Source organism: Falco punctatus (genome assembly GCF_963210335.1).
Source record: "Falco punctatus genome assembly, chromosome: 11".
NCBI classification, from domain to species: domain Eukaryota; kingdom Metazoa; phylum Chordata; class Aves; order Falconiformes; family Falconidae; genus Falco; species Falco punctatus.
In genome coordinates, this window is record NC_137591.1 from 11,263,002 (window position 1) to 11,276,609 (window position 13,608).

The window sequence follows — 13,608 nt, forward strand, 5'->3', positions numbered from 1 at the left end:
GGGTTTTTTGTTAGCTTGTTTTACATGTTACATAGCTCTCATTTCCATCCCAGATTCTGTATCTATATTTAAATCAGACATTATGACAGTAGGTAGTGATAGTTGCCTAAGTTTCTTTTAATGAAGTATTCACTGTGCTGAGCCAGTCAGTGGGCATGGATTACGCCTGGATTCATACCTGAAGTATTACAGTATTGATAACATACACAATGCTGTTTGGCTAGTGGAGAAGGTATTGACTTTTGGTACGTAGCCCAAGAGATCAGTCATGTTAAGTAGGATATAAATATGTACTTAGTGATTTAGAAGTATTTGAGCTAATTTAGAATTCAATTAAGATGTAGAATTAGAATTGTAATAGAGTGTTTAAGTGTGCATGCACTGACCTGGTGCTGTGGTTGTTGGGGGAATATGGTGCTCCTCAGTGGTGGGGATTGCAACAGGGAAGGATTGGCCGCTGTTGTCATCAGCAGCACTTTTGTTAAGGAATGGTGGCCATAAGCAAAGCTAAAAGGTGAGATTCAGCATATCCTTAGCCAGAAAAACTGTGTGCATGATGCCTTTTTTTAAAGGTACAGACATAAAGCAGTTATGCTAGGATGCCTTATTCTGAAGACTTCTAGAAAGTTGTACAGAAACTGCAGTGCACAAAGTAGTAGAGGGGTCAAAACATCTCTTTTGACCAAGTCAGCAGTATTGGAAAGCTGTCACAGGCAAACAGAATGAAAAATGTTTGTGCTAAGTTGTACCGAGTAGCACTGAAAGGAAGAGGACTGGTGGCAGTGAAACAAGTCCATTCTTTCTGGGCTAATTGAGATGGCGAATTGTTCACAGTCAAGCAATACCTCCTCAAGGTCGTAATCTGCAAACGATTCCTTTTGATTTTCATCTCTAGTTGTTGTGCTTGAATCTGGTGGCCTCCCTAAGAAAGCAACAGGGTCTGGCCTTGAATTTGTCTGAGCTGCCCCTTTGTGGAAGCTGGGAGAACAACGGATCAGCAGCTCGGAGCTGGGTGTCTAAGCAGGGCGACCGCCGGCTCTGCGCAGAAAAACTTTTTGTCACAGTAATTCTACACCCTAATTCTAGTACCAGGCAATATTGTGCAGATCGGGATGTTTTCTGGGTTTGAAGGGAATGTTTGGAATGTGTGCTGTGAATGCCAGATAATCCGTTCAATAATGTGGACTGCTCTTGTTTTTAAGTTGGAGTGGAAGAGGAATGCTGATGGCCTCCCCTACTGATTTATTTATTTTTAAATTAATAAAATAACCCAATGCAGAGTGATAACATACTGAAATAATTATTTCTGCTCTCCTTGCTTGCAGAATGCAAGATATGTTGCATCTCAGATTTAACTGAATCCCACTTGTGCATGAGTTATTTTGCTGATGGCTTGAAGTTGGCTTCCAAAGTCTAATGGGTCAAAGGAACCAGCGTGGTTTAATGCTCTGCAGGAGTATTTCTCGTGCTCTTTGATACAAGTTTCTTGTTGGGATCCTGTTTGTAAAGACTGTCACTTCACAGTGTTTGTCCTTGGTTGATATGAGTAACATTCCAAGTAACAACAATTTACCTTGAAGTCTTTGCTTTTCAGCCACATCGCTAGTGTTATTTAAAGGGATACTGTAGAGAGTATCCAAAACAAAACAGCAAATGCTTATGCTCTTTAATGAGCTGGCTGCTTTTTCTTCCTCATTGCTGAATCAGTTTAATGATGGACACTTTCAGAACCCTAGGAAATAAATAATTTGCATTCTCAACCTGGACAGAAATATTCCTTGATGTGCTTCCTCGCACAGGGGAAATTCCTGTCAAGTGATGCAAACCCTTTATTTGTGGCATACAGTATTCCCATATGAAATGTGAATTTAATGGGTTTGGGTTTTTTTTTTTTTACTTCCCATCTGTGGGTAGCTGTAAGATGCATTGCATTACTTGGTGGTGATTCCAATTAATGAAGAGCAATGCTGGATTTTCTTTGAGTAATAAAGAGGTTTTACTGGAGAGTGGTGCCCATGAAGCAGAATTGTATTGGGTTTGGGGAAAACAGAAGATGGGTGAAAATAATGGGTGTTGAGATAAACTTGAGACTGTTCTTGCAGAGGGAGGGGGAAAAAAAATCTGTACAACAGCCAACATAACATTTATTTGTTTTACTACTAGCAAGCAACCCTTCTTGTGCCTTACCATTTACTCTCCAGTATTTTGTGTTCTCTTCAATATAGCCAAGTCCGTGGAAAGCCAACAGAAGTGAACATAAACCAGGCTCGCTTTCCTCCAGCCGTGACTCTGCCTTTACCAGTCCAGTGTCTGTAACCAAACCAGCGGTACTGGCGAGTGGCTCAGTCCTCACCTCTCCCAAAGAGGTACGGGGTTGGGTTTGGGGATAGGGTGGGAAATTTTATCACTATCACCTGCTGTAGCTTAAACATAAGGTCCTCTCTGTACATGGAAGCTACCTTTGCACCCTTGAAGAATAACTCACTTATACGTTCTTAGAACGTTCTGCCGCATCTCCGATACAAGAAAGGAAACAAAAATGTGGCTTACCTGGATGTACAGCCGTTGGTGTTGGTTCCAAATGTGTTAGAATTTCTCTCTAATATAAAACAAGAAGTACCAATGCTTTACATCGTGTCAGATAACTACATATGCATAGACTTTGTGTTATTGGAATAGAAAGGTAAACTGATTCTCATGCTGTTCTTCAGTATGGGAAAATAAGGGGAAAGGAGGGTGATCTGCCTCATATCCTTCCTGTAGAAGAAGCTATGAGGAGACTGAGGGAGTTTAAAATCTATCTTCAGCTACAGTGTCGGTTTGTAATTTTGGAGTTGGAAGGAGGTAATCTACTGAGGTGGAAATACCCCTGGGTTTGGTCTGAAATACGGAGAGGACCTTGGAATATTTAACGTTTCAGCAGTAACTGTGACATATATACATTTGGCCAGCATTCCTATACTTCACTTAATAGCTTGTAAACAAAATTCTGGTTTGGACCTTGAAATTCCATAAAGCTTAAGAGAAAAGTGACACTGAATAGCTTTTCTCCTCTGCTTCTGGGAATCAAAATTCAACAGGTTTGTGATCATACGTAAAAAGAACAAAAATAAAACAGATTGTGATAAATGACATATTCACAAAGTTTGAAATGAATGTGTTTGCGTTTCAAGTGTAGCAGTGGGGTTTTTTTTCTAGTTGTGTGTTTGTCTTGTTCCTTTACAGATCTTACTTCTAAAATAAAACCTTGTAATCTTTATGATTCTCTGCTTTGCAGGCTTTACTTTGCAACAGCCTGTACTTTCCTGCTTTAGCCACTGCTGAGTGTAAAAGCACAATCATGCACACGTTGCTTTGACAAATAGATCTTACACTGTATTCCCTTACCTTACCTTGCTTATTTCTCTCCTTAAACAGAGTCCTTTGTGCCACTGACAGCCTTCCTTTTTGTGTAATGCACAGCCCAGTATGGCCACCTGTGCAGCGTAAATATGTCAGCTTAAATAGGCTTTCACCTCCAAGTAGATACCGAGAAGGGCGTTCATTTTATATCATACAATAGTAACACAAGTAGTCTCCTTCATTCCCCACCCCAAGAAGGTCTTGCTTGAAACTTTAGTCAGCCAAGATGTCAGGTCCTAATCTGAGAGCAAGAGTAGGCAGCTGGGTTTTCCCTAGGACAAGCAGTTCTTCCTTGAATGCTTCTTGTATTACCAGCATCAATCAACTAAACAAAAAGGCTTAAAAATTTCTCCCAGCTAAAACTGAACAGTTGTAGTACATTTTTCTTTGAATCTGTTGGAGGCTTGCAGTATGAAAACACAGGACCACGGCCATCAAGTACTAGTGTAACCCTAGCTCCGCAGGCCTGCTGCAAGGAACCTCTGCCTTTTTATTTCTAAAACGGGGGTAACGCCCCTCCCGCCAAAGTGTTGAAAATAGCACCTTTATTCATATGAGACCACAGTGTGTTGAAAACTAAGAGGGTGCCAACCAGTGGCGCCATGTCCTCACAAGTCAGTCTAAGATAACCAAATTAAGATATAGTCTGAATTCATAAAATTACTCTTCTGTAAGAGTGGCTGTCCCTGTTATATACGGGTATCTGAGGTCATGTGTGGTGCTATCACGACAAAAAAAAACAACAAAAAAAAAAACCCTGAGAGATGCCTCGATGTTTTAAAGGGATAAACTTACCTTTAGGAAAGATGCCTAAAATGACTACTTGTACCCCTTTAACACTAAAAGAGAATGTTACATAAAAACCCTTCTGCAGAAGGTTATGCATAAAACCAGAATTCAGGTGAAATTAAATTCCCTGTCAGGAATCTGTTGTTTCTAAACTTAGCTAGTAATTGTCTTCTCCTGACTTGTAGAAACTAAGTTTTAGTACCTCAGCAGTTCTGTTAAACATTAAAACAGCCACTAGCAAAGAGAGCTTGAGTGTTCCAAATTACCAGAAGACATCTAATTTTTAGTCTCCTTTGTTCATTGGTGCCTTCTGTCACTGCAGTCAAACTAGTTACCGTGTCGAGAGCTTCATTTCAGTACTGGGCCGGCTTTTTATCCTAATATTCATGGTCCCTTGTTACGTCTGTTACAATTGCGGATTTGTTCCTTACAGTGTTGAATTAGGCAAAATCTGAAAAGGCCACCTGAGAAATGCTTACTGTAAGGCATTACTTACGTTCAGCATGCACGTCCCTGAAAGGCATTATTTCACACCAGTATTTCATATGCAACAGGCGTGAGAAGTACGAGCAGCAGTTGCTGCCTTGTTTTTGTTTTGCTAAATATTTTAGTTCCCTTGATCTTTGCTCAAAGCACTGTAAGTATGATAAAAGTACTTTGCAAAAGAGATTTATGTTGAAGAGCCTGAATTTGCAACCTTCCCACCCTAGCTTAAAAAGGGGTGGGGGGGAACACTACAGACTTTAGGAAATTTTACTCTGTTGTAATATTGAGAAAAAAATCAAAGCGAGTAAGTGAAGGGAAAGAGTAGTTTTGCGTGCAAGATTCTACTGTCGTCAGGTATCCATATGAATGACTAAATTCCTTGTTGTCTTAGGGTAGCCAGACATGAGCTCCATATATGATCAGAAGGTTAAAATACCGGGAATTTTCACATAACATGTTCTTGGAGTTCTTGTATGTGTCCCCTCAAAATTGTGGAACAATTAAATGGAAACCTTATCTTGGTTAGCAATATTTTTATTGGAGCATCCTGGCTGGGGTACTGCTGATGTGCAAACTTTTGTGACTTATGCCTGGTCTGCAGATTCGAGATCATTAAGAAAGCTCAAACACTGTGGGAGAGCATGGGAGGTGACCTTGGGTTCAGGAGTTGAGCTGAGCAGATTTCCCCCAGGCTCCAGGGTTGTCTGTGTCTGGCTCCACACGGAACCATCTGGGCTGTGAGTGTACATAGCAGGGAATTGGCATCGTGCTCTCCAGGGGAGGGTGCTGAGGCTGTGACTACCTATTTCACATCCAGTTGTGGTTAGTTAAGGGGGTGACCACTCCCTAAAAGGAGATTACCACCCCATAGCTTAATTTCAGGGTAGAGTCTGCCAGGACGTCTTAAGATGCAAATTTGAACTGAGTCTAATCCTCTTAATTTTTTAATTTTTGCAGGGTGAGAGTCCTGCATTAATTTCTTAGCCTTAATATCCTGTTGTAGGCTCCAGCGTTGCTTGATACGAGTTACATTGCCAAGGAACAAAATAAACATATTCATGGCCGTGTGAATTGACTCCTAGGGGAAGAAAAAAATCTAAGAGTCGATAATGATAGGTGGGAGAACAGCGTGCTGGTAAGGGAAGAAATGATGTGCAACACCAGCCAGTATTTTGGTGGAAGTTTGACATTAGATTTTTCTGGCTTGAGGGGTTAAGAGCCAGCCGAAGAACCTGATGGGTGTTTGAAAGGTGTAAGCACAAGCACTGACAAGGGCCCCATCCTGGCAGCAATACAGTTTGAAAGGCTCTGTATTCTGTCTTCCTTGTCTAGAGTCCTTCCAGCACCACCCCTCCCATCGAGATCTGCTCTTCACGCTTGACAAAGCTGATGCGCCGTACCACTGATAAAAAGAGCGAATTCCTGAAGGCACTGAAAGATGATAGGAATGGGGAGATAACCGAGAACAGAGAATGTGACAAGCTGGATGATGTAAGATCACTGTCTTTACTTGTGTGTATGATTGTTATGTATTTAAGGAGTTGGGTACTGAAATAAAAAAAGAGCAGTGTACGAATTCTGGCTCTGGAGGAGGAAAGGAATGACTTCATTGGTCTGGCACACATGCCAGCAGAAGTAGTGCACAGTACTGTGATGAAAGGAGATCAGTGACATGATGAAATGCAAATGGGTAAGTAATAAATGGGGTGGAAGGGCAGATCACAGATAGTGAAGGTCATCTAGATTTTTTGCAAGGATTCTCTAAGGAGTGGAACAATACCATATTTTAACATCTTAATTTGCTTTCAAACTCTTCTTGTCAAACTACATCCACAGGAAAGCAGAACTCAGTGCTTTTGAAAGGTGTGGGATAGTTGCTCCAGGCTTGGACCAGACCCCTAAATGCATAAGCCTGTGGCTTAATGTGTCCTTAGGAGTATTTCGTTCCCATCATTTTCTTACTGTCGCTCTGAAGCTGCTGGCCCTGTAATGCTGGCGTTTACTCCCCTGACACAGAAGTGCAGTCCGCCAGCTGTTCATGTTGTGTTGTCTTGTCACAGCCAGGTAGAAGTTGCTTTCAACCATTATTGGTCTGAGCTCTGAAAAAACACTGGCTGGGGGTGAAAGGCTTGGCTTTACTTCCAAAAGTAGAAGCTTTGAACTTGGATCTGTGCTGTTGGCGTGGCCTGTGTGAGCACATTTTGCTGCTTTTATTTTTCTTTAGATGGAGAGCAACAGCACACCAGAACCAAAGGAAAACTGGGAAGAGAACTGCCATCAGAATGGCCTTTCTCTCCCTTTGCCGGAGGAGGGGGAAAACCTCTCTCATTCATTGGAAGCAGAACACAGGTGAGCAAATGGCAAAATAAGGTGCCTGGAGTAAAGGAGGGCAAGTCCTTGGACTGTGTGAGGAGAAGAAAGCTATTTCAAGGAAAACTCTGGGAAGCAGCAGCAGCAGCTTTGTGTGTACTGAGCTAGAGGTGGGTGGGCTTCATAACTAGCACTGGACTGGGTGGAGTCTTATTGAAAGTAAAACAAGACACTGACAATAGGTGAGCCAAGACTTTACCAAGGCCTGTAATTAAATTCTGGGGCTTCTCTGGTGCCACATCCCTGTGTGTTAATGCTGCCTAGGTATTTACCTGCCCACACTGGGAGTCAGCACGAACCTGGTGTGATTCTAGTTTATTTACAAGCAGGTGTCCTAAATGTGATGGTCATCCTCACACACTGCTTGCTTCCTGTCTGCACTTAGAATGGCCCTGTGCTGCTTTAAATGCTGTAAAAGTGGAGGAGAGTTAAGAAAATATTTACCTAGTATCTCAGCTTGTATCCAGTAACCAGTGAGTAAGCAGCATGTGAGCACCTGGTGCAAGCAGATAGTAAGCTTTAGGAGATTCTGAGCTGTGATACTGGTTTGATTGCCTCATGTCCTCCTTCAGTGTCCTTGGGTAGAATTTCAAATCTCTGCCTGGCTTTCCTTCTGCCAGGCTAGTTATTTACCCTTTGTACAGGACTGCTGTAGTATTTGTAAAAGATATTGAAAAATGTTGGGTAAACACGAGGCACTGTTGAAGCGGTCTCTAACACAGAAGACTCCCTGGTGAATTGGGAGTTATTTAATATAAAACCTCGTGCTTCGTGGACAAAGTGTTCTCTGCTTTGCCACTGTTCCCTTCCTTTAATTCCCATGCCCCTTTTATTTCCTCTGCAAATCAGGTTATTGAAAGAAATGGGATGGCAGGAATATCCTGAAAATGATGAGAACTACCTTCCCCTCACGGAGGATGAGCTCAAAGAGTTCCAAATTAAATCAGAGCAGGTACGTTTACAGCTCTTGCCACTTGTGACCGCTCTTCTCCCTCTCCCTTCTCATGCACCAGTCTTTCGTGGTGTGATTCTTAAGGATGTTGGAGAGGACAGAGAATTGCAGTGAGATTGTAGTGTAATTGGTTAACCTGCATTATCTGTGCAGAGCGTGTGTACGCGGTTAAATACTTAATTTGTGTCGGCAGGTGGCTAGTGACAGTTACTTTCTGCACTTTTGCTTGTTTTAAAACTTAATTTCCTTCCTACAGCGAAGAAGAAATGGATTTGGGAAGAACGGATTTCTTCAGGGCCGCGGCTCCAGCCTGTTGTTCCACTGGAGAAGCACTTTTAAGACAAAGATTGAGGACTCAGACACAGAAACTAGTAGCAGCGAAACGTCAGATGACGATGCCTGAAAGTGGGCACAAGAAAATTAAAATAAATAAAACCAACCCAATAAACTCAGTTCATAGCTCAACATGTGTTTGGGGTTGTATAAACTAAACAGAGTTTATTCTGTCTCCAGTCTGTTCAGTTTTTTCTTTTGTTGTTGATACTTCATGCACAAGGGAAATAATTGTATCCCAAAGAAGAGAGAAATTGGCTTCTTTAGCTTTTTCTTTTGGTTTTACCCTAATGCTTAATAGAAGTTTGTGCAGCTAGCAAATTTTGACAAAAATCCCTTGTGGGGCAGTGCACAAGTTCAGTCTTGTAAGCAGGATACAAGTGGCTGACTGATCTTTGCAACAACAAGCTTCTAACAGTGCCGCCTGCATTACATAATGTCATGCGGTAAGTGTGCTAAAACAATCATTGTCAATGACAAAATGGCTATTGAAGTTCTAATTATGTTAAATTAATGCTAATAACATGAATATTTTATTTTATTTTATTTTTTTTGGCGGCTCGGGGAGCTTCATCACTTAACCAGGCGTTTGTGGTTTTCTTTTTTTGGGTACAGCTGTAAAATATTTGGATATAGGAATTGTTTGTGTTCTTCTTCTTGCAGCCTTGATATTCAGGGTGGATTGTAAAATATAAATTTTTTGTGAGATTTCAAAGATTAAGATTATTTTGATAACATTATTTACAGATTTAAAAAAGTGACTATCACATTGAGTCTGTATGAGGGGGAGAAACTACTGCATCAAAAATAACTAACTTGGAATAAATATTTTGCATCAGTTTGCCAATTCTAATTGTCTTTCTTATGTAAGAAAAGCTTTCCTCTAAAGGGACCTGCAACTTTGGGGGTCTAATAGCACTGGGGATAAATAGTTTCTTCTCCCGCTGTATTTTTCCACTTGGCAAACATTGCTGTAGCGCTCAGACTGCAGAAGCTAAACTCTTCCTTTAAGAAGGGAGAGGAAGAACAAGACTGAGATGATAGCCCATGGTTGTTGTTTTGTTGGTTGTTTTTTGGTTTTTTGTTTTTTTGTTTTTTTAAGAGAATAATTCAAATTATCTTCCACTTAAAGCAGTTTGCTTTTTTATTCTGCTTCATACAAAATCGTGAAGCTCAACTGGTCGGTGTCACTTGTTCCTAGTGCAATGCTGCTGTTTATGTTCACAACATGGCAAGGGAATGTCTGAATCCAAAGCTGTTTTCATTGAAATCTTTTTTAAAAATTCATGAAAACATTTCTATTAGATTAAAAAGGATTTTACAAACAACTCAGTTGTGGCCTAAGCTATTTTAGTGTCTGTTTTAAGTTCAGCTTGTACACAAACGTTTTGGATTGGAAAGTATTGGCATGGTTGTGCACTGTTTGCAAGCGGGTTGGATGGAATCGCACGTGGAGCAGGAACCCCTGGTCCCGCCCTGAGGGGGATCACCCCGGCCACGATCGGGTTTTTTTAATCCACTGGTGACCAGGCAGAGAGGGCAGATGTGTCACGATGTGAAGGCGGAGCCGGGCGCCTTTGCAGCTGGACTCGAGGGAGCGCTCGATGAGCCAGGTGGGACTCCATGCGCTGTGCCTCTAGGTCCTGGGGGCTGGGGGGGGCGGCAGGGCCGTGCAGCCCCCGGGCGAGGGGGGCTCGGGAGCTGGGAGCGAGCTGGGGGTGCTGGGCATACTGGGGTGCTGGGGGTGCTGTCAGGCACTGCACAGATTGTCCACGTTCCTCCGAACCGCCGCTTCAGTCCTCCCTGGGGGCTGCCACTGCCGTCCTACCACTTCAGGCCCATCGAACAGGGCTTTTGGCTGGAAAAGTTTACTTTGTTTTTTTTTTATTTTTAATTTCACTTCCTACATCCATTTAAGTGAAAAATTACGTATTGTATTTGCATCGTTGTCAAGAAAAGGGGTGAGTTTAAAAATAAATGCGTGCTGCTCGCCACCTGTACTGGGCAAACTGGCTCTGCCGGCGCGGGGAGCCCCCCCGAGGGGGAGCAGCAGGACGTGGGTGCTCGGGCCCGGCGCCCCCCGGCTCCCCCCGCCCCGTGGTCTGGACGCGGTGGGGCGCAGGGGGCGGCGGCGGCGGCGGCTTCTGCCTGAGCGGCTCCCGGTGCGGGCGGGGGGGCTGCGGGGCCGCTGCTGCACCTGCCGGCGGAGGGGGGGAGGGGGGGTCGCTCGGCAACGGCCGCGGGGCCGGGCCCGGTGTCGCGGCGCTGCCGGAGCAGGGCCCCCCCGCCTCGTTCCCCGCCGGTTGCTCGGGCGGCGTTTCTCCCCTCCCGGTGCCCGTGGCAAAGTGGGCACGGCCGGGCCCCCGCCCTCCCGCCGTAGCGACGGCTCCAAACACGGCAGCGACCGCCGCCGCGCGGGGCTGTGCCGGGCCGGGGGGCTGAGGCCGGGCATGGCGGGGTTCCGCTGCCCCCGGTGCCGCATGGCGCTCGGCTCCCGGCCGCTGCTGCGGCTCCACGAGGAGCGGCTCTGCCCCGGGGCCCCCCCAGCCGCCACCTCCTGCCCGCCCGGGGGGGCCCCGCTGCCGGCGGGGGGGGCCCCGGGCACGGCGGGGCGGCCGCAGGACACCCCGGTACCGTGGGGCCGGGCACGGGGGCGCGGGCGGGGCGGGACGGTCGGCGGGGGCGGGGGCGCGGCGGGGGCCGAGGGGGCGGCATCGCAGCCAGCGCGGCTGGGTCCCGCCTGGCCTGAGCCGGGGGCACCCTGCGCCCCCCGCATCCCGCCGCGCCGCCAGGGTGGGCGTCATCGCCCCTTCCCCTTCCCTCCTGCTCCCGCGAGGTCGGGGCGTCCCCGCACCGCGCCCGCGCTGCGCCGCCCCGGCTCCTTGTGCTTCCCAGGCTGCCGCGGGCCGGGGGGGGGCGGGGGACCCCCGGGGCAGGTGCTCACCCTCCGCGAGAGGGCCCTGCTCCGCCCGGCCGGCGCCGCTTGCTGGAGGCCGCCGGGGGAGGTACGGCCCCGCGCCCGGGGGGGCACCGGCACCGCGGCGGCTCCCCGCGGCCGGTGGTCTCCAGCCGCTGCCGCCCGTTGCAGCCCCCCGCGCAGCAGGAGCCCCGGCAGGGCCCGGCCCCGGGGCACGGGCGGCAGCAGCCGGCGCTGCGGGAGGCCCATGAGCGCCGCGTGTCCGAGATCCGGGCCCGGACGCGGCGGCTGGAGCAGCAGAGGGAGGGTGAGCGCCGGGCGGTGGGGCGGCACCTGCGGGGTGCGGGGCGCCGGGAGCGGGGCTGTGCGGGCCCCGCCGAGCCCCCTGACCCCGCCCTCCCGCAGCGCTGTGCCGGAGGCTGGCGGCCCGGGCAGCCGCGACCCCCCGCCCCGAGCAGGGGGAAGTGGAGCGGAGCCGGGCCCTGCGGGACCAGGCCGGGCGGCTGCGAGCGGCACACGGCGGGTGAGCCCCGGGGGGGGACGGGGCTCCGCGCCCCGGGGAGCGCCCAGGTGCTGCCCAGCAAGGGGCCCTCGCCCCCCGCCACCTGCCCGTTCCTCCCCCAGGGCCGCGCCGTGCCTGGAGACCGCCCCCCCAGCCGGGCCGCTGGCGGCCGAGGCCAGGTGAGGGGCCGCGGGCGCTGGGGGGGCCCAGCCGAGCGCCCCGGGGCCGCGGCGGCGGCTGACCCCGGGCTGTGGCAGGGCGCTGCGGCTGGCCTACCTGCGCGCCGGCGGGAGCGACCCCGCCATCCTGGACCAGCTCCTCCAGCTCCAGGTGGAGGCCACGCTGCTGGAGAAGGGACCCGCGGGGCTGCGCGGGGGCAGGCGGACGGGTGAGCCCCAGCCCCCGTTAGGGACCCTGGCTCCGTGGCCGGCAGCTGAGGCGCCCCCGGCTGTGCCGGCAGAGCCCCCCGGCGCGGGGGGACGGGGCCTGGATGCCGCGCTGCTGGCCCTGGAGCTGGAGAACCGGCGGCTGGAAGATGAGCTCTTGGCGCTGAAGGTCAGGAGGGAGAGGAGAGCCGATGCCGGTAGGTGCTGGGCCCCAGGGATGGGGCAGCCCCCACCGCACCCCACAGCCCCCGGCTGCCTGCGGGGTCACAGTCGGAGCCCCTGGGCTGCCTATGGCGTGTGCAAGTGGGGAGGCTGCAACAGTGACGGCGCTGAGTGGCAGCGATCCCTTTGGCATTAAGCGGGGAGAGTCACCGCAGCAGCACAACCGGGACAGCCAGCGGCCTGAGCACCAGCCCGGTGGGATGCTTGGGGAGGGGGCTGCTGGGGGCGGGGGTGGGGCGGTTAAACCCCGCGCCGAGTTGTTCCCGTCCCCCAGGCTCGTGGGCAGCCCAGCAGCACGCGGAGGAGCTGGCCCAGCTCCAGGCAGAGGTGGGGATGCTGCGATGCCACGCAGAGTGGATGGGGCCACAGCTGCCCCCCGCCATCCTCCCGCCCCCCGCGGCCCCCCCACTCCTGCCAGCCCTGGCCGCACCAGAGCTTTTTGCAGTAAGTGCCTTGTCCCAGGGTGATTCCAGTTCTCCAGGGAGAGGAGGGGAGATGGGGTTGGGCTGCTGAGCGGGGCAGGATGAGCGTGGGGAGGTGATTTGGGACCAGCTTCCTTGGCTGCAGCTGGGGACACAGCTGGGGACGCGGCTGCCCCACGGAGCCAGGGCCACGGGGGCAGGTGTGTCCCCCAGTGCTGACCCACAGGTGTGGCTTGCTCTGCACACCCGACGCCATGTGTGGCACCGGGACCCCCCTCCCATTAACGCCACCTTCCTCCTTTCCCAGGAGTCCCCCAGGCCAGCGTTGACAGGCAGCCCCACAGCCCCCAGCCACCCCCGTGTGCCCCCCAGCCTCCCCCTTGCCCCCTTCAGGGCCCTGGAGGACCCTCCTCCTGCTCGGGAGCCCCCTGCACAGCACAAGCCTCGCCGAAGGTGAGCCACGAGCAGGCGGTGTCCCCACGGCCCTGCCCCGGCACCCCCTCGCCAGGCTGGAGCAGGACCCCGGGTCGTAGTTAACAAGACGCGCCATGAAGGGAAGGCAAAAATTGGTGTTACAGCTGCAGGGCTGGGGGCCTTGGACCAGCTGTGTAATTAGCGCTGGGGACACAACCAGTTTTTCCCCCTCTCCTTCCCTTCGGCTCGCTCCTCCAGCCCTCGCTAGGGGAAGCCTGACCAGAGGCACTGACAGCTCAGCCCTGGGAACCAGCAAAACCCACAGCAAGACTTCCTCCCCTGTGGTGTTGGCCACATGCTAAATAAATTGCTTCGACCTGTTGTTCTTCACTTCTTGGCCTTTTTTAATACAT

The 13,608-nt window shown here is 50.2% G+C and overlaps 3 protein-coding genes across 10 annotated transcripts in view; all 3 read left to right on the top strand.

Annotated features, from left to right (window-relative positions):
- Positions 1-9,179, top strand: part of GPBP1L1 (GC-rich promoter binding protein 1 like 1) — a 35,247-nt gene extending 26,068 nt beyond the window's left edge. Inside the window, exons 8-12 of the mRNA XM_080406098.1 lie at positions 2,226-2,366; positions 6,010-6,168; positions 6,902-7,026; positions 7,897-7,999; positions 8,256-9,179. Coding sequence (XP_080262224.1) covers positions 2,226-2,366; positions 6,010-6,168; positions 6,902-7,026; positions 7,897-7,999; positions 8,256-8,402 — 675 coding nt within the window. The 3' untranslated portion in view covers positions 8,403-9,179. The remainder of the gene's footprint in view (positions 1-2,225; positions 2,367-6,009; positions 6,169-6,901; positions 7,027-7,896; positions 8,000-8,255) is intronic.
- Positions 1-13,608, top strand: part of IPP (intracisternal A particle-promoted polypeptide) — a 106,133-nt gene that overhangs the window by 48,725 nt on the left and 43,800 nt on the right. The window lies entirely within an intron of this gene.
- On the top strand, positions 9,991-13,585 carry CCDC17 (coiled-coil domain containing 17). Of its 8 annotated transcripts, none has more exons than XR_013930995.1 (8): positions 9,991-10,962; positions 11,421-11,556; positions 11,655-11,772; positions 11,874-11,930; positions 12,009-12,554; positions 12,634-12,803; positions 13,089-13,234; positions 13,360-13,585. XR_013930995.1 is itself a non-coding variant. In XM_080406100.1 (8 exons), the coding sequence occupies exons 1-8, from the start codon at positions 10,783-10,785 to the stop codon at positions 13,391-13,393; spliced, it is 1,167 nt and encodes a 388-aa protein (XP_080262226.1). In that variant the 5' UTR covers positions 9,991-10,782; the 3' UTR covers positions 13,394-13,585. The 8 variants fall into 8 exon arrangements, 7 of the variants coding, with proteins under 7 accessions (XP_080262226.1, XP_080262227.1, XP_080262228.1 ...); XM_080406100.1 differs by having other exon boundaries at positions 12,009-12,334; XM_080406101.1 differs by having other exon boundaries at positions 12,009-12,334; positions 13,454-13,585.

Coding starts and splice junctions, on each gene's coding strand:
- CCDC17 (XM_080406099.1), top strand. CDS start 10,783: ATGGCGGGGTTCCGCTGCCCCCGGTGCCGCATGGCGCTCGGCTCCCGG. Junction 11,773..11,873: donor CTGCGAGCGGCACACGGCGG/GTGAGCCCCGGG, acceptor TTCCTCCCCCAG/GGCCGCGCCGTGCCTGGAGA. Junction 12,804..13,359: donor CCGCACCAGAGCTTTTTGCA/GTAAGTGCCTTG, acceptor TTGGTGTTACAG/CTGCAGGGCTGGGGGCCTTG.